Source organism: Bactrocera tryoni, chromosome 5 (assembly GCF_016617805.1).
Source record: "Bactrocera tryoni isolate S06 chromosome 5, CSIRO_BtryS06_freeze2, whole genome shotgun sequence".
NCBI lineage: Eukaryota > Metazoa > Arthropoda > Insecta > Diptera > Tephritidae > Bactrocera > Bactrocera tryoni.
Genome location: NC_052503.1, coordinates 71,494,512 through 71,519,543, shown reverse-complemented (window position 1 = coordinate 71,519,543; position 25,032 = coordinate 71,494,512). Strand labels below are relative to the sequence as shown.

Genomic DNA, 25,032 nt, shown 5'->3' with positions numbered 1-25,032 from the left:
TAGCTGCCATACAAGCTGGGAAATTAAAATCATGTGCTTGTAGGGAAAATTTTCTGTTTGACAATATATTTTTACGAAATTTTACATGATTTATTATCCTATACTATGGTATAATCTCTGTAGAAAATCGTTCAGATCAGACCACTATAGCATATATATCTGCCATACAAACTGATCGTTCAAAATCAAGATTAAGTTTATTTTATCGCTTTTAATGCTAAGAGAAACGTAGCTGTGCAGAGTGTCACAGCTTTGTTGTGCCCGATGTTAATGTTTTTTCTTTTTTCAGTGCAAAAGAATGCAAACAAAAATAATAAAATGGACTAATTTAAAATTAGCTCCATTATTCCTCATTCAAATAAAATTGCAACAAGCTGCAAATCCTTTGGAAAAATAAAAACATTTCCCACACATAACAAAGGCTTATAGGCAATTTGAAAAATTAATATAAACTCAGCAATTTGGCTGCAAAAGCTATGAATATTTCCGAATCAACCAACAGCAGTTGTATACGTGTTTGTATGCATCTACTCATATTATATGCGAAAGCTTGCAGCTGCAACAAAATAGTTATTTTTAGTACATATGAGTGGAATAGTTGTAGGAACATGCAGTTATTTACATATAGATATATATTTAGTGGTTAACCGAACTCAGCGGTCAGCAAAAGCAATCAAATAAAATGCATAAAAATTTTTGCATATTTCAATTTCCATATTGTGGCTGCAGCGAGACAATGCAACAATTTTTTGTTTACTATATTTGCTTTTAGAAAAGGAAATCTAGCGAAGCTGGTAGCATCAAAACATTTTTTGCGGCATATAGCTGACTTTTTCGGCAAAACAGGGGCTAAGTTGAAAAAACACTAATATGCATACAAAGAAAATTTGAAGTATTGCAAAATAAATTCGTGCGCCACAAATTTTTATTATTGCAAATGGGGGACTTTGCAAGCGCAATGAAAAAATATATTTTCAAAGCTAAAAAAGTTAAAAAAAGATGAACGCATCAAATGGCCAACTCACTGACCGGCAGTACTACAGCATGCGTGGCATAACCGCGTCGATTTCAAGTGTGGCGCCTCGAGTTCCGGCAGCTGTTGCTATCGCGCCATTTGCAAAAATTTCGCTGGAATTTTGTGTTGTTTCTTTTAGTTACTTATTGAATATTAATATATTTTCTGTGTTGAATCTGCGACTACGATGTCAGAAGCAGGATATTTTTGTTGAAGCGCAGTCAGCCGTGTATGATTTTATAAATATGACTGATTGGGTTTTATTTCTGGTTTATTTTTTGTTGATATATGGTGTGTTTTTCATAGGAATAGTTGTTTTTAAATTGCTGGAACACTGATATAAGAGAAGGTTATAAAAGCTTAGAATTTCTTTAAATGTACATACATAAATACTTTTCTTGAAAATTATACGCTCTAAAAGAGTGATACTTTAGCAGAGACGAAGTCAAAGTCTCAGTTAATGGAAAAATAAGCATGAATGAGTAACCTTGTTTTACGCCAATGCAATGTAGAAAATTGTATGTTGGAAAATAATAGTAAACCACATGAAAAGTCCTTTACTCAACAACGAGTGCTAACATTTTTCCACGAAAACCTTAAAAAAAATTGACAAGAATGACATATAGCCTTAATTTAATATTTTTCTCACCTTAACCAACAATATTTTAATACTCCCTAAAAGTATGCAACAATAATTTCACTTACCCATTGCTAAAAAATGCATTTTTTTATAAATACACTTTTCGGCGTCGGCACTTCATAATTCAAACATATTTCCGCCGCCTGCGTTGTGCCGCGGAAGCAACACTTTTCGATTATTTTCCTACAGCCTTTGGTGTCAAGCGTTTTTACACATTATTGGCAGTAGCATCCGCCGCCAATTCGGCAAAGCATTTGCGTTGTTATTTGAGCCAATACGCTTCGCAAATTTTTGCATAAGCATAAAAAACGCTTTGCACCCCGGTCAGGAAACGATTGTTTGCCAAACCGGATGTCGATTGCTATGCAATATTTTTTCTGCCACTTTACTGCTGGCGTTTGTTGTTCAAGTGCGACGCATATGTTGTAAGCGAAATAAGCGTTGCTAAAAGCCTTCCATTTTTTGTTTTAGTTACAATTTTTATTTTGTTTGTTTTTTTGTAGCACTGTAATTTTAATTTATTACATTAAATATATTTATGTGAATTTTATTGCACAATTTTATGCAATAATTTAAAAAGTTTCCGCCGACGCTTGTGTGTAATTTTTGCAGAATTTGCTGTTAATATTTTGCCTAACAAAAAAACCTTTGCATTGACATATTTCATATGACAGGAAATTGGGAAAAAAAATTGATAAATATTACTTTTACGTGTGTGTCATAAATATTATTGCCAATAAAGGTAATAAATTAAAATTGACGCGCTATACGCAACGCACATGCGCACGGCACTCATTGGTACGGCAGATTACTCATACGCCACGCAGCACTTCCACCACCTTCAGCTGGTTACTCATACGCCATGTAGCAGTAACACAGTATTCAGCTGGCTACTCATACGCCATCCAGCACTTCCAATACCTTGAGCTGGTTACTCATACGCCTTGCCTATCTCTACTACCTGTGTCGTACAAAATGGGTTGGTTGCTCATACGCGCTGTATAACTCTATAACTCGTGCTGAATACGCACGAAACCTTGCTTTGACAGCTATCAACAGCTCAAGCGTTTGTATGCATATGAATATATATTTACAGCAGTAAATATGCACATTTATGCCTGTTGAAATTTTTATGGCTTTTATCACAGTGTGCATATGAAAGTGCTTACAACAACAATTACTTATATTTAAATGCTCACAAATGAGTAATCTTAACACAAATAACCATCGCAAGCCACTCACGCACACAAATACACGGAACTCTGCTACTCGCACTTGCGCAGTTCCTTCGCAACACCTGCTCTACGCACAGCGTATCTTAATTGATTGATGTCCTTGAGTTCGGAAATACCATTGGGAGCAAAAATTGTTGCTGCAGGCGCTGAGCTGTAAATTGTTTTCGACTGCTGACTGCCTGCCTAGCAGCTCGCCTGCCGGCTTTTGCATATTGAGCAGCTCATGAGCTCGCCAGGCTGCTTTGAGCGGCATTGAATTGTGTTGTGCGTGAAATTATTTGAGCACAGTGCGCACCGAGGGGAATTCATCACTTTAAGTGCTTCACCACATAAGTGAAAATGTTGAATTTTTAATGTCAGCTTATGAATATGCAGACATTTGAATAATTGCAAATTTGTGCTCTCCCTCTGACACACACACACATAAACACGGCGGTTTGTGTGTGCTGGAATTGTTTGTGAAACGTGCTTGCGTGCAATTATGAAATGTATTCGAAATGTTTCCGAAATAAATTACCTTTCTCTAATGTAATTGAATGCGCATCAACATAATTTTGTGCTAACGGCATATAGGCATGCAGTTGAGCGCACAGCTTCATTTGCATTGAAATGTGTTGTTGAAATACTTGTCTAATTTACTAAGTGTGCTATTTAGAACAAAATGTGGTTAAGCAAATAAAGATAAATGCAAATAAACACTATATTGTGTATGACTCAATAAATAATATAATAAATTCTTTTTAGCCTAATATATATTAATTGATTCGTGTATGGCATGGATGTATAAACCAAAAATTTCTGTCCGTGATTTCTGCAAGTATAGCGAAAAGCAGTTTCCTTGCATTAGAAAAACAGTTTGCTGTAAATTGTAAGCTGATTTATGCCTTAAAAAATTTCACTTTGGGGTTTTAACTATATATACATAATTTAGTGTATACACATACAATAGTTCAAATACAATTCTTTTTGTCAAAGCATATGCCTTAGACGTGTTTAGCAGCTATTCTTTTCCTCAACTCGATTTATGTCATAACTTCCTAGAATCATAGATTTTTGTTTGTGTCTACACTAACAAATATTTCTGTCTCTATTTTTTTTCGTTTTTTAAATTCGAATTTAATTTCCAAAATTATATATTTTGTCTTAAAGCGCTTAAAGGTAGGCAATGTATTTTTTATTCAAAGTTAAACATACTGACACATTTATTTTTTCTTACTTTATTTTAGCTAAAATACACTCATAGTAGTCTTTGTTTTTCACTTTTCCAAAACATAATATTTCTTTTTTACTTTTCAGATTTAATTTAATTTTTACCGAAATAACATATTTAGTTTTGAAACGCCTAAAGGTGGGCAAGGTCTGTCTTATTTCAGGTAAAAGGTACTCACATAGCGTTAAAAAATTGTTCAAATAATCTTGATATCTAGTTTTTTTAAACTTTTCAAATGTCTTATTTAGTGTTGTAGTTTCATACCAAATATACAAAATTGCTTTTGCTTTTTTACCTTTAATACAATTTTAGTTTTTTCCTAAACGACACCTTTCGTTTTGAAGCATCTTCAGGTAGACAACATATATTTTATTTTAGGTTAGAAGTACTCACAGAGATTTAAAAATAGTTCTTTTTCTTCTTTAACTCAGTGTATTTATATAATGTTAGATTGTGTTGTTTTTAAGTTTTATAGCTTCATTCTAGCCATATAAACTTTTTGTCAGCAGTTTTGGATGTTATAAATCATTCGTTAATATTTTAATATTATTTTCATATAAAGCCTGCCTTTTTTCATTTGATTTTGTTGAATCTTTGCATGCATATATGTATGTATTTAAACTGTTAGTGTGGTTATTGATCTAGCCAGCGTTTCATGACTTTAAACGATAAATGAAAAAAAAAAAAATATAATAATAAATAAAAATATGTAAGAAAAATATTTAAAATACTAAATATAAAAATGTCATGAATATAAAAAAATATAAAAATAACCTAAGTCTTCAAATACTTAAATTTATTTGCCTGATTTACTGACTTCCTGAGTTCTTCAGTTGTTTCAGACATTTTTTGTGTTAAATTGTCCGACTCTATATGTGTATCACAACACAGTCAGATCGCTTACCTACCCAGCCAACATAATATTTATTGTTTTGAGCAACCTGTGAAGTTAGTACTTCATAGCTCTGTATATGTATGGTTCATTGAGCAAACGTTAATCGAAGTTCAATTTTTGTTTAAAATCAAGAGCATCCTTATACCAAATCCTCCTTATGTCAACTCGAACATATAGCTAATGAACTTTTGAAACAACTTATTATTGAGAAGTATAGTTTCAGGAGTTAGATTTTTTCTTATGAGAAATTCACTCGCCATTGCATTTTGCTATAATGATAAACTAACGAAATTTATGTAAAACCAAACTAAACTAACGACATTTAAGTAGTATTATAGTAAATAGCATTAACTAAACAAATATTGACACCATTGCTGTGAAAAACGATAGCCATTTGACTTCAGAAAAATGGCAGCTCTGACAATATTATTGAAGGTATACTTTTAGGCGCTTATTTTCCTTTAAGTATATATTAACTTCTGAAACAAATAGCGACTTCTAAACATTTTAAATATTTGCTATAAATATGAACTTGTGGAAACGCGGATTGGTAATATAAAATTTAAAAATTTTGTTGTATGAACTTTGGCAAAAGATGGCAAGTTTTTAATATTTTGTTTTAAAACAGATAATATGAAATTCTGAAACTGACATTAATCCCCAAACATTTGCTAGAATTATGAACTTCTGAAACAAGTAACAATCTGTAAGAGTTTCTTACAAATATGAACTTCTCAAATAGGTTTCAGTTTCTAAACATTTTCTTGAAATTTGAACTTTGAAACAGGTTTCAGTTTCTAAACATTTTCTTGAAATTTGAACTTTTGAAACAGGCCACTATTTTTAATGCAAAACAAGATTCTTTATAATTTTCAATTACAAATCATTTTGTGTACAAAAAATTAATTGTTGAAAACTAGATTAATTACTGAATGCTATTTTTTTAATATAGTAAATATTTTTCTGATTTCCACCAATGATCGAGTTATTATTTTAAGATTGTTAATGCAATTCTTTATTTAGACATGCATGTTTATACAAAAAATATGTAATTTACCTATATATTGGGTAGTCGAGAAAGTCTCTTCGTATTTCCAATCAAACTTCAACATATTTTTATATATTTATAATGACTTTTTCGACTACCAAATACATGTATATATATATGTATATTATTTTGTCTACAACTTTTCATAAAAAAGATACATATATTAATAAAGAAAGGTAAGTGGAAAACTTAAATCATATTGTAATCTTCTCTTGATGTTGTTTGAATATTTATAACTATATATGTATGTATATGTGTTAAGTGGGGGGTTTGTTAAGAAATTTCTTTGTATTTTTATAAAAAACAAAATATATGTATACAATTCGAGTATAAGTATAAATCATAAATGTTTTAAGTACAAGCAATACTGTATTGTAAGTAATAAAAATCTCTAAAGGCATAAAAAATAAAGGAGAATACTGCAAGCAGCAGCAGAGCAGCTAACTACCAGCCGGTTACTAAGCCAAAAGCAGGTAGTCTAAACTATACTCTTCTCTAACAGGAGGTTGAAATCTTGATGTTGTTGTTGTTGTTGATGTTTACATAAAATAATAAAAATAAAACAAAAATTACTTAATGTTGTTGCTAATATTTAATGTCATTGATGTTGTTGGTGTTGAATGTTGTTGTTGTTAAGCATATAACTATGAGAAATGTTAAAAAAATTGTAAAAATATTTTATAATAAATAAAGCAAATATAAAAAATATATGTAAGTAAGTTATACAAAAATGTTGTATTATTTTTCAAAACTCTCGTTGTTGTTATATTTTTGTCAACTTGCGCAAAAAAAATTCAAAGAAATTAGCGGTGTTTTAATTTACTCAACTTAAATGTCATTATACTGTTGTACAATTAAATATATCTAAATGTGTATGTATGTATTGATATCTATGTGTTTATTTCAATTTCTTGATGTTGTTTCTCAATGTTGTATTGCTGTTCAGATAAAATACGGCAAAGCAAGCGCTGTCGCTCAGCGCTGCCTGGAAATGAGTCAAACTTGCCGCATTTGTTGTTGTGTGTTACTTTTTCTCATAACCAACCAGCACTGCATAAGTTGTTGTTGCGCTACAAGCAAACAACCAAACCAAACAACTGTATAAACAGACACGCAAATGAGCTTGCAAACATATTTATTTAGCTCCTTTCCACGCATTAAACATTTCATTGCAGATAGCCGCAACGACGAGGCCATTAGTTGCGAGTGGCCATAGAAACAACAACAACAACAACAACAGCAGCAGTAGCAGCAAACACTGCAGTGGTCAAAGCTACAGCTTAAGCATGAACACCAACAACAACAACAGCCTCAGTGCCGGTCATAGCAGACGTCTACAGCCTTATGACTTGAATATGGCGCGCCTGCAGCAGCAGCAGCAGCAGCACCAGCAACAACAACAGCAATTCACAGCGTTGCAGCTTGGTGCCACGCAACCGCAGACAACGTTGTTGCACGTGCTGCAATTGCAGCAAATGCGACAATTTATAAGACAGCGTCAACAAGCACGACTGCAGCAGCAACAACAACAACATCAACAGCAATACATACAGCAACAACAACAACAAATTAAACTTAAATACCAACAACAACAAAGTTTGCAACAACACAAACTCTTGTTGCCCATAAATTTAATGTCGCGCCTTGCGAACTGTTTCGGTGGTAGTCGTGTAGCTAGTCGTAATCGTGCTTGTAGTAATCGTGAAGTGTCCGCGACGGCGGCTACCGCCAGCCCCGGTAATAATGATAATGCGCTAACAACAACAACAACAACAACTAAAACAACGTCATCATTTCAAAAATCCATTGTTAAGCTTTGCTAACAATCAGTAAACTCAACGTCGACGGCACCGGCTGCCGTTGGCGTTGACGCAAATGCGCCGATAAAGTCGTCAAATGCGAGCAACATTGACAAAATGGCAGAGATATCAGGGGAGCGGGAAAGTGAAGCAGAGCTGAAGGTAGGTTACTTGCTTATATATTTTAAAAATGAAGATAAGGTGCTATGTAGGGGAAGGATTTATGTTGTAGACACATAAGCAGTTCTTAAATAACCATTTCTTGATTCTTGCTGCATTATAATTTAGTCTTAGGTAAATAAATAAAATATAGTTGCTTTGAAAGCAACTCTTTTGTCACATATATTGGTTATTAACCGGTTAACCTGTCAGTTATCTATAACAACTGCAAAGGTGGGGTGCCAAAAATTGTGGCTGCGGTTAAGAACCGAGTCCGCTGTAAATACTTTAATGAAAACAAGTAAAACACGTTAACTTCGGCTGAGCCGAAGCCATAATAGCCTTCAAAGGTGCATGTTTAATAGCATAAAGTGGTAAAAAAATTTTTTCTCTTCATTTCGATACTTGAGTTTATATGGCAGCTATATATTATAGTTATCCAATCTAAACAATTTCATCGGAGATTGTAGCTATGCATTAAATAATAGTCTTTGGAAAATTTCGTGGAGCTTACCTTTTCAACTAAGAAAGTATTCCATACAAGAACTTAAGTTCGATCGGTCAGTTTATATGAGAGCTATATATTATAGCCGTCTGATCTGAATAATTTCCTCGCATATTACATTGCTGTGTAAACCAATAATCCTTACCAAATTTCGTGAAGATATCTCTTCAAATCAAAAAGTTTTTCATACAACAACATAATTTTAATTTTTCAGTTTGTGTGACAGCTATATGCTATAGTTGTCCGATCTGAAAATTTTTTTCAAATATTGTGAAGATATCTCTTTAACTGAAAGATTCTTCCTCACAAACACTTTATTCCGATTGTTCAGTTTGTATGGCAGCTATATGCTATACATAGTAGTCCGATTGCGACGGTTTCATCAAAAGAGCGGCTTTTTATTCAGAAAAAAAGGTGAGAAAAATTTCAGATTGTTATCTCAAAAACTGAAGGACTAGCTCGACTATATGCAGACAGACAACAGATGGACAGGCGAACAGACGGGTAGACAGACGGACTTGGTTAAGTCGACTCAGTTTATCACGTTGATCATTTCTACATATATGTACTATGTAGTGTCTTCGACGTTTCCTTCTGGGTGTTACAAACTTCGTGGCACCCTGCATACATATATCCTGTTCAGGGTATAAAAAGTTCCAACAAGCTCGAGTAAAGCTTCGACAAGCTCTTCTTAAGGGGTTATACCAGTGCGACGCATGAAAAATTAGGCGATTTTTGTGAATTTTTATAAGAGAAAATACGCGATTGAATATTTCGAACTTCTTTGAACATAATAAGGTATATTTTCAACTATATTTAAAAATTTTTTTTTTACAAAAATTTTTAAAAACAACGGTGTTATGAGCTGTCTTCGGAGGTGCCAAAAAAAAGTGCCCCAACTGCTGGCATGATTCCGGCTGAATGAGTTGCTGAAACAAAAAAATTGAAAAGTTTATTAAACTTAAAGATATTTTCAATACAATGACCTACGATCTTCGAAAAATATTAGTAATTAAAAAAGTGGCATAACTTAAACAAAAATCGTTTTTTTAGGTAAAAATGGTCGTTTTTTAATGACAAATTGACAATTTTCAACCAATCAAAGAGATTGTAGGTCATTGTATAGTAAATGTATTTTGCAAAAATACTCAGTTTTAATTTGAAGTTGATCGGTCAATTTCTCGTTGAGTTATGACGCCAGCAATTTTGAAATCAAGATATGACCTTCCCGATTTCACAGGATGTATACGGAAATATAAGCTATCGAAAAAACAAATAAACATTTTTTTTTTTTGAAGTGTCCCACTGGTATAGCCCCTTAAGCATTTGCATTAAAGTTTCTTAACTTCGTTGACGAAAACGTTTACTACGGAAGATCGCAGATGGTGAAAAAGTACATTTTACTAGAAGGAGTTCCCTGAATTTGTTCATTGCTGAGACTTGTCAGTTTCTCTTTTATTCACTTCTTTCGTCCTTGCCTGCCTAATTAAATCTAGAAAGCATGGCTATAATTGCAAGACGGTGGTATTGTAGGCCTCAAGCCTAAAGATCCTTAAGTACTTCCTATAGACTCCATCTACTCACAGCTAATACGAGGAGTCAACAACTTCCACATAACCTAAAAATCACCCAAAAAAGTACCAAAACCTGACTTAAACCTTATTATACATTCTTAGTATTTCAGGCTAATATGTTTAACATATTTGGGCATTCATTGAATTTAACTTTGATATACATATGTATATGGAAGTGTGCCTAAGAGCAAAATTGCTTCAACCCATATTAGTGTTGCCTACAAAGCCCACAAAGCCTATAAATTCGCGGAATTTTATAGCAAAACCTCCTGAAAATGGCCACAAAGCGGCAATTGCCAAATGGGAAAATTCTAAGGTGATTACTAACGCAAAGACTTAGTAAACTATTCAAATATGTGGAACATATGTATATACATTTATATACATGTATGGTAATATATAAGCGGTTTAGTAAATTTTGGGCAGAAAAGCTGGAAGCCTCAATTTGTATGCGCGTTCGAAGGCTCAAACCTAACAAAAATTTCCCTTGCATTTACACAAGTCTATGTATGTACAGTACGTGTGCAATATACTATACATAAAGAGTTTATATTTTGAGTAAAACTAACGCTTGATCATTATGCAAATTGCACTTAGCGCGAATGCAATAGTTTTGTCGATTTAAGCCAAGTGTGTGTCACTGTGTAGGCTAATGCTCATTTATATGTTTGTATGCGTGTGTGATCGTAATTGCGTGAATTTTTGCTGCTGTGGGCGTGCTAAGTACATTGATGGAACTGCATTGCAAGCCTTCAGTAATAGATTTCGACGAATGTTCAGTGATACAAGGATGTGCATACAATTCTAAAGACTCTGTAGGAAAAACCTCAAAGTTCTAAAATTAAATTTCTGCGGAATTTAATTATATAGTAGTAACAAATATTTCAATACATAAACATATTGGAGAAAAATGTAATAATAAAAATTAATTTATAAAAAAAAAAATTTTAAACTATAATTTTTAATAAATTTTTAAATTGTATGCAAAAAAATATAATTTCCACTATCAATAATTATGATCTTTTCTTCAACCAAAAATATCACAAGTTTCCTATAGGGCTTTTAAAATTTTAAAAATATTTAATATATAAATAACTAGTTTTTTTCACTTTAACTATATAAAAATAATAATATATGTAATTTTCATTTTTAATCATTGTAATCTCTTCCTCAACCAAATTTTCAAAAAAAAAAATTTTTTTTCTATTATTATTGAATTATCTTCAAATAACCATTTCCAAAATTTTTAGTAGGGCCATCAAGCCTTTGTTTTTTCAATTTCTTTCTTTCCCAAAAAATTTCCTACAGGGTCTTTATTACTTTTTTCTTATATTATACAATTTTCCTCAAATAAACATTTTAAACATTTTCTGGAGCTCCCTTAACCCTTTGTTTCTTTTATGACTATACCCAGCTAAAAATATTAAATAGTTCCTACAGGGCCTTTAAGCCTCTTTTCTAAGCATATATGCTCACACATGTTTCCAGCAATGATCCCAGGCTGCAACACACATTTTCGGCGCTATGTTAACAGTATTTTCTTGCCACTTTTCAATTATCGTAATTTATGCAAATGCGCTCAATTTTGGTGGGCGTTACGCGCTCCGATAATGATACATTTAAGTGGTAATAAATATGCGCACGGGCGTTAGTGTACTATTACTTTAATTCCAACCTAAAAATTAACAGTGAGAATGATGGGTATACGCAGTTCGTTGACGGAATTGTTATGTACAATTGGTTTTTATTATTAAATACTTGTAGAAATAGGTACTAGGTCAAGGCAATTTTAGGTGTGAATTTTAAATGCTAGGAAGAGCATATTATGGATACCTCTTAATATTTTCGCTATATTTTTATCATTTTAGTCTCCATACTATATTTAAAAAAATAAAAAGATATGAACTTAGTAGCCGAATTTTAATTTTTTCGCAATCGCAATTAAATTAAACGAACTTCAAGCTGAATACGATTTTTTAATGATATCTTTGCAGTTACGAATACTTTTCGAACCCTGATACTGCCTGCCGTGGTTAACCAGCTTTACCGTATTCGATTATATTGTTACAGTTCTCTGAAATAGGTGAATTAATAGAAAGCAAGGTGATAGGTGCATACTCACCTGCTCCAGTCAACCTCTAAGCTCCTAGATATCTAAACAGAGTTCTAAATAAGGACGAACATATGTATATATAGGACGAGCTTTAGCGTTTTTATAATGCTCGTTAGTAGTGCCTCTAAAGCATTCCATCTCACCCTGATTCGTTAGTCAGATCTTTCGAAAATTCCGTTCTGTATCATTTTTAACGACTTGCATATTTCCTGAACTGGTTCGGTAGTCAAGTAGATGGTAGTTTGGTAATCTCAACGTGTTGCCAGAAGACTACGTGAACGAAAAACTCTGAAAAATTATGATTAGTAAACTCCTAGTACGCTCTGTGTAAAGGCACTCGCCAGAATTTCGAGAGGTTGCAAAGCAGAATCTCTTTTGAATTCATTACATATCGCTATATTAATATTGTGTTTACAGTCGTTAAAAGTTTATGTATGTTAAATATACTACTTGCGAAATATTTTCAATTATACACATGATTTTCTCACGAAATCTATACTATCTTTGTGGTTTTAAAGTATTTGGTAGATGCAGTAATTCCTAATTTAAATCTAAGAAGCATCTGTGTTTAAATAGTTACTTTAGGAGTGATTCGGAGTTTTTCGGAGTTACTCCTAAAATCAGTAAAATACATAAAATAAACTAAGCTGGTATTTTGCTTTAGACAAATTATTTTCTTCCACAATTATATATAATTTGGAGTTACAATAAGCTCGAAATTACATTATGCAATCTGGGCTTACTTGTATGTGTTTGTATAGATTTTGCGCTTTTTAGCAATAATTTGAAGTTTTTCGAAAATTTTCGGAGATACTCCGAAAGTCATCTAAAACACAGAAATGACATTTCGTGCATTTTTAATTTTTTAGTAGTGACAAAACATCTTATCGGCATTTTTTTCCTTGAACTTTCTAATCTATATTTTCTATTTTTGTGCATAAAACTTGGCACTTGGTATATTAAGTGGATATTAAGTTATACTAATAGGCGGTAAAATGAGCTGATTCGTTTTAGTGTGCTACAGAAACCCTTCATTATATATGTACATATGTAAATGAGCCTCAATGTAAGCTACAACTGTCATACAAGTACCTTGTATGGACAATTCTTCATTTGCATTAAATAGAGATATAATTTGTATACAAAAAATGGAACTTCACTATTCACCCTACTTTAAATTTTTTGCTTATAGCAGCATTGCTGCCTGATAACTTAAATATGTATATCAGCTTCCAGAGAAAAATGTGCCATTAAATTTCAGCCTTGAACAAACATAAAGTAATGCCAAAGACAAAAACTAACTGCAATATTCTAGAACGAAATCGTGTCAAATCAAATAGCGTAAACTTGCAACAATGTGCAATAACGAAAACAAAACAAGAAGTGGCAATAAAATAGCGTCCATTAAATGCAACAAATAAAATGTAAAATGCTGGAAGCAAACGTGGAAAGTTGTGCAAGTGCAACAAAATGAAAGAGACGCGCTTGTCTCGCGCTGAAAAATGGCAAACACTTTGAAAAAGTTCGCCTTCGCCACGTTGACGTGCACACCTGATTGCATGCAACAAAATATGCAACACAAATAAATGACATAAAGCAAAAGCACTGTTGCGCTGAATACATATAATGAAGCAACTAAATTTTTAACGCCTACACAGCCAACAACAGCAACAACATGTTCCACATACGCCACATACACATATACTAGCAACGATTTACTTTAGTTGTTTTTGTAAGATTTTTATCTACGCTGCCACAACGTCTTTGCAGCTGCAACATTTGTTTGATGTGGCAGATCGTGAGCGCAGCGGGCAACACGTTGAATTATGTGCAAATCACGTAAAATGCTTACGGCTGAAAAAGGGAACTGGAGCTGCTGAGCTCACACACACAGCCATGCGTATATATGCAAACAGTGGCACATTGTTTATGCATGTGGGCGCAGGCAGTTAAAAACAACGTGATTTGTAGCCAGCAAATAGATGATCACATGTGCATAGCAACAACAACAATAAGAAAAATGAGCAGCAACTAGCTGATATGTATGTTATCGGAAAAATTCTAAGCACCACAGACACACACACACAGTTGGCAGCCTACAAATCGCGTGTTGCATGTGTTGCAGTGCCACATGCAGTTGTTGTTGCTGGTATTATTGTTAGCATTTACTTGTCTTGCACCTATTCGCATCTCAGTCTCCAGCTCGCCTACTTTTTGCTTGGCATTTGTTGCAGCTCACATGCAGCTTGGCCTACAGCAAGGCGTTGGCGCCACCGCAAACCAACTTTCTGTCTTTGCTCGCATACGTACTGCTCTTCACACCAACTTTCTGTTTCTGTTCGTATTCGTATTGCGCTGCACATGCTTTCTGGTTGTACATTTTATTTTAGTTTATTGCTTGCATGCCCCCACCACAACTTCCATGCTGAGTGCACTAAATCTTGTATGCACTTCTGTCCTTTCCCTTCTCAGTCTAAATTTTCGCACCCCTCACCCGCTTTAGCGCTGTTGGGTGTGTTGTTGTTGTGCGCTCTTGCCGCTTGCGTGTCTACTTTTTGATGCAACAGCTGCCAGCGTGTCAGCTGAGCTCTGCGTGAATTATTTCCACACTTCGGAAATTCTCTGGATTTACTCGCATACATAAATATCCGCTCACACTGGTTTAAAAACATTTCTCGCACATTTCTCGCGTTCAAAGCCCCGCAAACTGGCATTCGAATGCAGAATACAGAATTAGCAGCAATAGGTTTTGTATCGAGAATTCATGTTAGTATATGCATGCGATTGAAATGGTGTTGATCAAACATTTATTGCCGTGTAAGAACTTAAGTGAGAGGATAGTAGTTGCAGTCTTAAGTCGTATAAGCCTTATGAGAATGTTCAACAGATGTCGCTGTAGTGAAAAATGTTTGAAAGTGTATACAGTTCAGTTATATAAATTATATGCAGAAATCGTGTTGAACCTCAAACGTGTTTTTTTAAATGAAAAAATATTATTTTTAAGCTCAAAACCATATATTTGAAGGAAAAAAGAAATGTATTTCTTTCAAAAACTGGCACAGGTTTACCTCGATAAATAATACATCACCTTAAATAATCGATATTTTTTCGATAACCCTTTAAAATTGTTTACAATTGTTAATAAATTTTTGAACCGTGCACCGTGTCGTATGAGCAACACAAAATTATATACTATTGGCAGCAAATTTGGGACACCATGTCGTATGAGCAACATAGAATATGTTAGGAGTATGCATGAATGTAATTAAAAAAAGAATTTAAGAAATATTTTTAAAGCCTTTTTTGTAGAGTGCTTAATTTTGTACTGCAATATTCTTTTTTCAAAGTTGTACGTTCATTTGTTTTGGTTATGAAAAAAATAATGTAGAAGATCAAAAAACATATATTTATAACATGGGAAAAGTAAAAAATTAAAACACGTTAAATTCAGTTGCAGCAAAACTATAATCTCCTTCACCAATACAAAATATTGCTTACAAGAACTTGATTTTACTCAGTCAGTTTGTATGGCAGCTATGTATATGCTATATCGGATACAACACTATTGTTTTTGGCAAGCAGACCTGCCAAATTTCGTGACGGTATCTCATCAAACAAAAAAGTTTTCTCTATAAGACCTTGATTATTAATCTTTGTGGTTGCATGACACCTTTATGTTATAGTGGTCCGTTAATAGCAATTCCAATTCCGGATTTTCGATATTTTTATTAAAAAATTTTACAAACATAATTTTTTTTATAAACTTTAAGCACCAATAAACATTGTACAAAATTTCTTTATATTTATTTCTATTGTTATCCCTTCTGAAAACAGTTTTTCTTTTAGCGCATTTTTGGTGCTGCTGGACGTATGTATGTAACCCTTTAAATATAAAATATTTGCAATATAAGTGCTTCATTGTAAACGTGAAGCACGACTTAACACTATTATTTTAAGGCAAGTGAGCTCTTTTACGTATGCTACGCCTTAACGTATGCTAAATTTTTCTACAAATCAAGTGTAGCCGTGCCAGGAAGTCAACTGTATCAACTAATTCTTTATACTTAATGCTATTTATCATCTCTCCTCTAGTACTATTTCTAAGCGCCGCCAGCAATCCACTCAGCGGCTAATTAAACTTGAGTAAATAAAATTACTCAGCCGTCATGGTGTACTTTTGTGATATTTGGTATATAAGACGTTTTTTTACTTGCACTTCACTAGCAGCTGAGTGACTCCAAGCTTTTTTCGAATTACTAAATAAAATTACTCATCCGCCATGGTGTACTTTTCCCCCATATAAGGGCTTGACTTGCACTGGGCTACTTGACTTAGCCCTCACCTACTGCGATAACTTTTGACATTGCTGAAACATTTTTTGAGATTCTCTCTATTTATACAAATTCCATTTTATTCTAGACCAGTGGCAAACGGACTATTTTCTTAGCAAGCACACACATTTTCGTCGCTCTGGTTACTGCATACTTACCGGCCTTTTTAAGCTGCTGCAAGCAATAATTTTATTTCGCTCTGCTTTCTGCTTGACTGACTAACTGCTTCACTGTATGTTGGCAACCTGTTATGGCACGTGATTTCCGCAACGCCACGTAAACACGATTTGAAGGTAATTAAGCTCATTAACGCGCGCACTAGCAGGCGCATACACAGACCCTCTCTATATGTATATGTGTGCATTTGTCTACCTAAAGTAGCTAAACTTGATTGGCAGACTTTTCTTCTGCTTTGCACAGAATTTAGCGGCTAACTACTTGAATGCAAGCAACCAACGACGTTTCTATGCAACAGCAGCGCCAAATGCTTGAACGTGGTCAGTATCAGCGTCCGCTAGCTCGTTTGCTGTGAGCGAAAGTTTGCCAGCAAACTTTTTTATGCACTCAATGCGAGTTGGTTGTCGTGCCGCAGCTAATTTTAGTTTCCAAATACACATACACTTACACTTATATTTACATTTGTGTGTTAGCACATTGCTTAGTGCCAATTTTCCCTAGTCCCGCTATTTGGTGCTGCTTGCTGTGGCTGGAAATTGCAAAACGCGTGCGGAATTGTCAATTCATTTTAATTTCAAGTCAACACCTTGACCAAAATGTGTAATTAGCAGCAAAAAATTTTATATTAACTTAAGCTGTTGGTATTGGTGTGTGCTTTATTCATATATTATATACATTTTTTATATCCTTTGTGTCTCTGCTGTATTAAGAACTGCTTGGACCAACAGTGTGCACAATTAAAAGTTAATAGTCAAGCGCAATTATACAGTTAGTCAGTGTTGCTCTGGTATAATTGTCACGTATTGCTTGGTAATCGCACTTTGGTTAAAATTAGTACGTGATTACACATATTTTTATAACAGTAACGAGTTAAGGCCAAAATGCCTGACTTTGTCACAATTTTTCAAATCGCTAGTGTGTTCTTAACTGTAATTAGATTAGAATGTATGTGTGCATTAACTGAAAAGCTGAAAGACCAGCTGACTTTGATTGAAGTTTAAAATCCGTTCTTCTGCTGTACTAAATATTTTAAATTGGGTAGTCGAAAAAGACTTTTCGTATTTCTAAACAAATTTTAACATTTTTTTTTCAACTTCACCGAATCTAATTTTTTTTGGCTAAATGAAGCTTGATATATCACCTTTCCAGCACTATATGGTATGACACAGTGTTATTTGGTAGCACTGGAGGTATACGATTGCAACTACGTCTATTGACAAAATACGAAAAGACTTTTTCGACTACCCAATATATCGAGATGAACTTGAATTAGTTTGGAAACAAGCGAAACATAAATAAAGTTAGATTAAGAACAATTTAAAAAGTTAGTAAAAAAAACAAAAAAACCTTAAATTTTACAACACCGATGCTATATACCCTTCACAGCTACATTTCTTAAAGCACAAAGCTGCATAAAAAGATTTCTATCATGATTTTGAACGTTTAGTTTGTATGACAGTTGTATGTTATAATAGTCCCATCTAAGCAATATATATCGGTGTTGCAGCTCTGCTATTGATAATAATATCAAATTTCGTGCAGTTATCTTGACAAATGAAAAAGTTTTCCATATAAGAATTTCATTTTGATTGACCGATTTGTATCGGTGCTATAAGCTATATTAGAGCGACCTAAATAATTTCTTCGGAGCTTATAGCAATGCCCTGACAATAAATTATACCAAAATTCGTCAGGTTATCTCATCAAACGAAAAGGTTTTCTATACAAGGAATTAATTTTGCACAGCCAATTTATAAGGCAGCTATATGCTATAGTGATACGATCTGAACAATTTCTAAGTAGATTATAAAGTTGCTTTGGACAATACTCCATGTAAAATTTCGTACAAATAACTCATCAAATAAAAAACTTTTCCGTATGAGAACTTGATTTTAATAGGTCGGTTTGTGTGACAGCTATAAGTTATAGTAGATCAATCTAAAAAATATAGTCGCGGATTATAGCACTGCTTATGTCAATAACCTGTGCAAATTTTTGTGAAAATATCTCCTCAAATAAAAAAGTTTGCCATACATAAAATTGATTTTGATTGGCCAGCTTGTATGGCCGCTATGTGCCACAGTAGTTCGACAACAGCGATTCTACTGAGGGAAGCAGCATCTTGTGCAGAAACGGCTGCTAGCAAAGTGTCAGATCGTTATCTTATAAACTAAGGACATAGTGCGCCTATACGCAGAGGGCTGCACAGAGTCTTCGACGTTTACTTCTGGGTATTACAAGCTTCTTGAAAATTAAGACTGTTCTGGGTAGTATGAGCTTTGGTTAAACACTCAATCGTTTTTTATTCAAACCCAAAAACTCATCGGTTACTTTAACAGTATTTGCGGTTACCTTAACAGTATTTGTAAATTTTTTAAAAATATTTTCTTTAATTAAATGCGACCTCAAAACCGCATGTATTAATAATGTTGCAGCAAGCTATATACATCAGCGCACATACACACATAAACAAAAGTAAAAGGAATTCAAAAAATGCATTACCAATAATATTTAATTAAATTATAAATAATAAAAATAAAAATAGCTTTCAACAACAAGACAACAACAACTTTAATTGACACAACATTTGGTGGCTGTGACGTGCAAATGTCTGCAATTATCAGCAAATGGGCTGTGATTGCCTTTGTTGCATTATATTACTGTTGTTATAGCAGTTGACGTCTGAACTGCGCATACAAGTATGAAAAGAGGTCAATTGCGGTGTGCTTTTGAACTTCACAAAAACAAATGAGCAAATTATGCAGTGCGTTGCATGCACTTATAATCATATATGTTACATTCATATATAAGTAATTACATATTTATGCATAAAAATATATATTTGTATGTGTGTGGAAATGCGCGCAATTTCGCCTTCAAGCCTTGCAGCTTTGTGCTTTTGTGTTTGTGGCGCAATAAAAAATGTCATTTGCAATTAATTGCATTATTAAGCACTGTGTAAAATTAAACTACAGGAAAGGCATAAAAAAAGCGGCAATGAAAATGAAAATAATTACCAAATAATGCAAACAAAGCCAACCGCAAGTGGGTAAAAACATTTCTTCACGCACAAATAACAAAATTAAAAATGAAACCGCAAAAGCAACTGTCGCGTCTAGCAACAATAACACATTGCTACATATAGAGCGGACAATGAAGTAATGAAATAAATGTTTTTAGTTATATGAGCATGTGCTATATACAACATAATGTAATATTTATGTGTTGTAATACAGCAGTATGTGTGTTCATATGGAATTGTATATGTGTGTATGTGACTATGTATCGATAGACGGCTGTAATTTAGATAAATAGCTACTAAAGCTTTAAATATAAAATATAATTGCGCAAAGGTCGACAAGGCGTATGCGCAACCTATGTTTTGTCGTCTTTCATGGTACATGGCGTATGAGTTACCTCTTCTTTTCAGTCATAAAGGTCAACAGGGTGTATACGCAACCTTTGTTCTGTGTGATCTCGTCGTACATGGCGTATGAGTAACATTTTTTGTTGATTTAAATAGAAAATTACGGGGGTATTCTAGTCTAGATTCATGAATTTTAAGTAATTTTTGAAGTTTCAGAAAAGGGAATTCATATTTTTATTAGTTATTTATTAACTTTATAGAAATACATGGAAAAATCAAAAAAAATGTAAATCCTCCTAGCGATCCGAAGCCACAAAAAAAATTATTAACCTTGAATAATAATTCTGTATCCGGAACCAATTTGCACGAAATGGCGACTACCTGATCAAAAAAAAAACAAAAACAATTTTGGTTTCACTTTTTTACTATTAAAATTTTTTAAAAATAGTAAAAAATTGAATTTGTAGGATATGGATACTCTCAAAATCTTCAGGTAATTCGGCCAAGTAGATCATGAGAAATAATTAGCGTGTTTTGAAAAAGACAGTAAGGAAAAAAAAGCGCTTATACCTACATATGTTTCCGATATAATAGCTATAACGCCGAAAGTAATTTGAATTTCGAAAAATCTTTTTGAATAGTTAAACTTTGTAAATGAAAGAAAAATCGGACTAGAATACCCTTTTCGGACTAGAATATACCTGAAGATTGTTTTCGTTTACTGTAAAATTAAACTTAAAAATAAATACTTTATTTCTTTGCTGCCGTAGATATCGCTTTCGCGATTATAGCCAAGTTGAATAAATTTCATAAAACAAAATATAAATTTAAAAAAATACTATGAGAAAAAAAAGGTTTAAAAAAACAATATATTAAAAGAAATATTAAAAAGGGTAAAATTTAAAAACTAAATAAAAAATAGAAAAAGAAATAAATGCTAGATAGCTTTATTTCAGTAGACGTCTTGTACTTGTCTAAACTGCTCGTTTTTTGCACTAAATTTAATGGGATTTTCGTCTTAAGTAAATGATATATTTTTAATTTTGGAAATTTGTGGCACTTTTACTCACAATTCTTCCAATTTCCTCATACTAAACTATTAATATGGGTGTTCAATGAAATTGTCATAACGTATAAGTAACATTTTCTGTTGAACCATGTGCAAAATGATTTTCTTCTGTTTAAAATTACCAGATTACTTAACATTCGTAGAAATCTCGCACTTATCTAGATTGCTCGCTTTCTGCATTAAAATAAATGCCATTTTCGACTTGTAAACAATCTGTTTAAATTTGAAAAATGGTGGCAACACCGTTGCTGTAGTAAAATTTTCTCAAAATTCAACTATATTCTGACTTTACAAATAACCCCACTTACTAATTCTAATCAATTAATATGCATTATGAAACGCTACATGGCGTATGTGTAACATTCTAAAATTCGTTAATTTTTGCGTCATTATTTGTATTTGTTAAATTTTTCTACCTTCAAACTCTAAGAAGTAAACAGCAAAAAAACCCAACGGTTTTCCAAATTTTGCCTTCCTCTAATATTTAAGCGAATAATTTCCGCAAAGAAAACTTGTGTGGGAGTCACGTACTTGAATTGAGAAAGACAGTTACAATTCCTTACTCCAAGCACCTGAACTGTGCGCCTTTAATGCGCAGTTATGTTTGAATTTCGATTTTGAATATTATTATTATTATTTTTTGGCATATAGCACAGCTCAATTCAGCCACCTTTGACTTTTCCACATTTGCTGCATATTCTGGTAGCTTTTGGGATCTACGTATGAGTCATGCACAAGACGAGAGCACAGCACGATTCGAGCGTAGTCGAAACGTCCACACATGCAGACATTCGCACGTGCCAACTCAATATTTATATAAGAGAGAATGGAATATGCATTGCTTTGTAGAATATATTTGCTTCACAATTCAAGTTAGACCTGTGCTGAAGAAAGCATTAAATATTTGCAGCAGTTTTGGAAAAATTAAAAATTTTGATGAATAACTTTTTATTTTTGATTTTTCTGCTGTAAATCACTTTTTATAAGCCGCTATAAAAATAAAAATTCTAAAAATAATAATTTTATTGCCTACATTTGGGCGCAGTTTAGAAATAATAAATTTACTGAAGTTATTTCGATTAAAAAAATGCGTATTTTAAATGGGAATCAAATTCGAAGTCAAAGAAAAAGAGAGCCAGCTGTATATATATCTGCAAAAAAGTTGCGTACAAAACTAAATTTCAAAGATTTCACGTAAAAAACTAAACACGTAGAAAAAATCTTAAATAAAAAAATGCTAAGCAAAGCAAAGTAAGTTGTGCAGCATTTGAATTCTGATAAGATGTGCCAGCTGCAGTGGTAACCGAGCAGCTGCAATCTACATGCTCTAGCTGCAGCTGCAACAGTAATGACACAAGCTAGTTGCGTTTGCGAAATGCACAGCTGACAACAAGCAAAAAGCTGAGCGACAACTGCGCTGGCTTTTTTCGCCACTATTTGATATGCGAAGCGTGTAATTTTGTACGAAAAATTCAGCAACCGGAAATGTGCACGGCGATACAAGCGTGCAACTCCGATAAGCTCACGCTGTGAGTAGTTGTTTGTGTGTGTGTGTAATATGCACATGTGTACAGTTACATGTCAGCTCATTGATACGCATACACAGTTGCGCTGGGGTGTAAAGTTATGCCGGCGCCACTGTTGCTGCATCACTAAAACTAAATTTATTTCAATTCAATTGAATTTGATTTGCGCAACAACTGTCGTGGGAGTTAGTTTTTACGTGAAGGGTAGTTGTTGTTGTTGCTGCAGTATGGGCTTGGTTTGGGAAAATGGTGCAAAAAGTATAGTTTAGTTGGTAATGATTTTTGTGGATAATATTAAAAGAATTTTGTTTTTTTTTAAGTTTGCGACATTTGAGAATTTGTTTGAGAAAATTTTAATAATTACAATATAAGAATCACATTTCATTGCTAAACTTGATTGAACAGATACTGTAATAAATTATTTTGTTAGGAGAATTTTTTTATTAATAATAATAACGGTAAAATTTATATTTACATTCTTCTTCATATTCCTACTCATTCTCATATTTATAGTCTTACACATACTTATGTACATATGTATATGCATATATTCATATTCATATTCTTATGCATAGTTACTCATACGCTATGTAGAGCTTTACTAAATGAAAATTAGGACTCATACGCCATGTGCATCCGATCCATTCACTAGTGCTTCGATACATTGTTCATTGAACAATGGTAGTCCACTGCAATGTAAGGTTACTCATACGCCATGTACATCCCTACTAAATTAAAATTATTGCTTATACGTCATGCTGAATTCGAAACCTTTAATCCAGCGTTACTCATACGCCATGAACGACGATATTAAATTTAAATTATCACTCATACGTCATGTACAACTCAATATTTATAATCCAGGCCTACTATTAATATTCATATTTGCATTTTTATTCATATTCATACTCATACTCATATCGTAGTACTCAAATTTGAGCTAGACTACACGGCGTATACGTAACATTTTATAATAACATTAGCCATGGCGTATGAGTAACTTTAAACTAGCGCCGACCCCTGCGCAGTGATCACACATGTTGACATTATCCTCACATGCCCACTAGATCTTGTCGAAATCGTGGAGATTTGTATGCAGTTTAAATTCTACGAAGACTTCGCAATCGACAGCACGTTTTTTGTACTAAAAAACCCACATACTATATGCTTAAGCATACTCCTCTGCACATCTCTTTCGTGGCAAACGCACACGTTCTACGGCTTAATCATAGAAATTCCTGCTTTTAGCAGCACAAATAACTTACAATAGTTGACAACACTGTAGGAAAAAAAATATATTTTAAATTCATGTTCGTCCTACCAACTCTTGAGCGCACATATTTCGTAATTTTCTAATTACAGCGTACGTGCTCAAAAGCGATTTTGGCATGAAGAGGAAATAAATTTTTACAAAAGGCGCTCAAATTAAATACGTACAAAATGGACAACAGCAGCGTGTTTTGTTTTAAAAATATCAACTCATTTAATTGTGCTTACCACTGTTCGCCACACAGGGCGTATGAGTAACCCCGAAAAAAGTTGGAAAATGCAAAAGTCATATAATAATGCCGGCGTTGGACGTCACACTTGCCCGACGTATACAGTCTAGTGCAGCAAATGAGACACGCACTATAAATTAAAATGCATAGTGTGACCACGCGTTAGCATATCGTGACGTAACTGTTGATGTCGATTTAGCCACACAGTCCGCCTGCACCGACATACGCCTAAGTTGCCCCGAACTAGTCACGCAAATGCAAAATAAGTTCAACTCAACTTTGCAACTGACCAAAATTTTGTGTTTCATTGAAGTTGCTCGAGTGGCTGTGGTGTGCCCAATTGAGCTTACAACTCTGTTGTCGGTTGCCGGCGCTTACTTGGTAACGCACTGGAAAGTTTGTATTTTATTTTTTTGTATATTCGTGCATATACAATAATTGAATAATAGCTGCTAGCTGCTCTCGTGCCTTGTGCTATTACTGCTGCTTATGGCTTTAGCGTCTTCTAATGTGTTTCCAATTATTTTACAATGCCTAAATGTGGGCATAAACAAATTTTCCACACTTTGCGCAGCTAATGGCTTGAAGTTGCACCTCTTAAGCATTTACCGGTGGGTTTATTGTGGAAAATTGCTGTTTTTATAGCTGAGAAAGCGTGGAATACAAGTGAGCAGTGCATAATTGTTTTATGAGCTTAAGCACAGAAATTCTTAAATGTTGAATTTTATGGCAAACAAGAAAACACGGTTACATTGGCTGCATCAAAGCAATAATATTCTTCACAGCTATACTTTCTATTGCATAAAGAAGTATAAAGAGACATTGGTCTTGATTCCCTACAGTCAGTTTAGATTGCAGCTGTAAGCTATA

General features: G+C 33.6%; 1 protein-coding gene across 2 annotated transcripts in view; it reads left to right on the top strand.

Annotated features, from left to right (window-relative positions):
* Positions 1 to 25,032, top strand: part of LOC120776614 (CUGBP Elav-like family member 4) — a 975,983-nt gene that overhangs the window by 166,484 nt on the left and 784,467 nt on the right. The window contains exon 1 of one of the 2 annotated variants that reach the window (XM_040107406.1): positions 7,895 to 8,004. The exons of the other annotated variant lie outside the window; for it this stretch is intronic. Within the exon in view, the coding sequence (XP_039963340.1) occupies positions 7,960 to 8,004 (45 nt within the window). The 5' untranslated portion in view covers positions 7,895 to 7,959. Of the gene's footprint in view, positions 1 to 7,894; positions 8,005 to 25,032 lie in introns of those variants that run through there. 2 annotated transcript variants of the gene reach the window in all.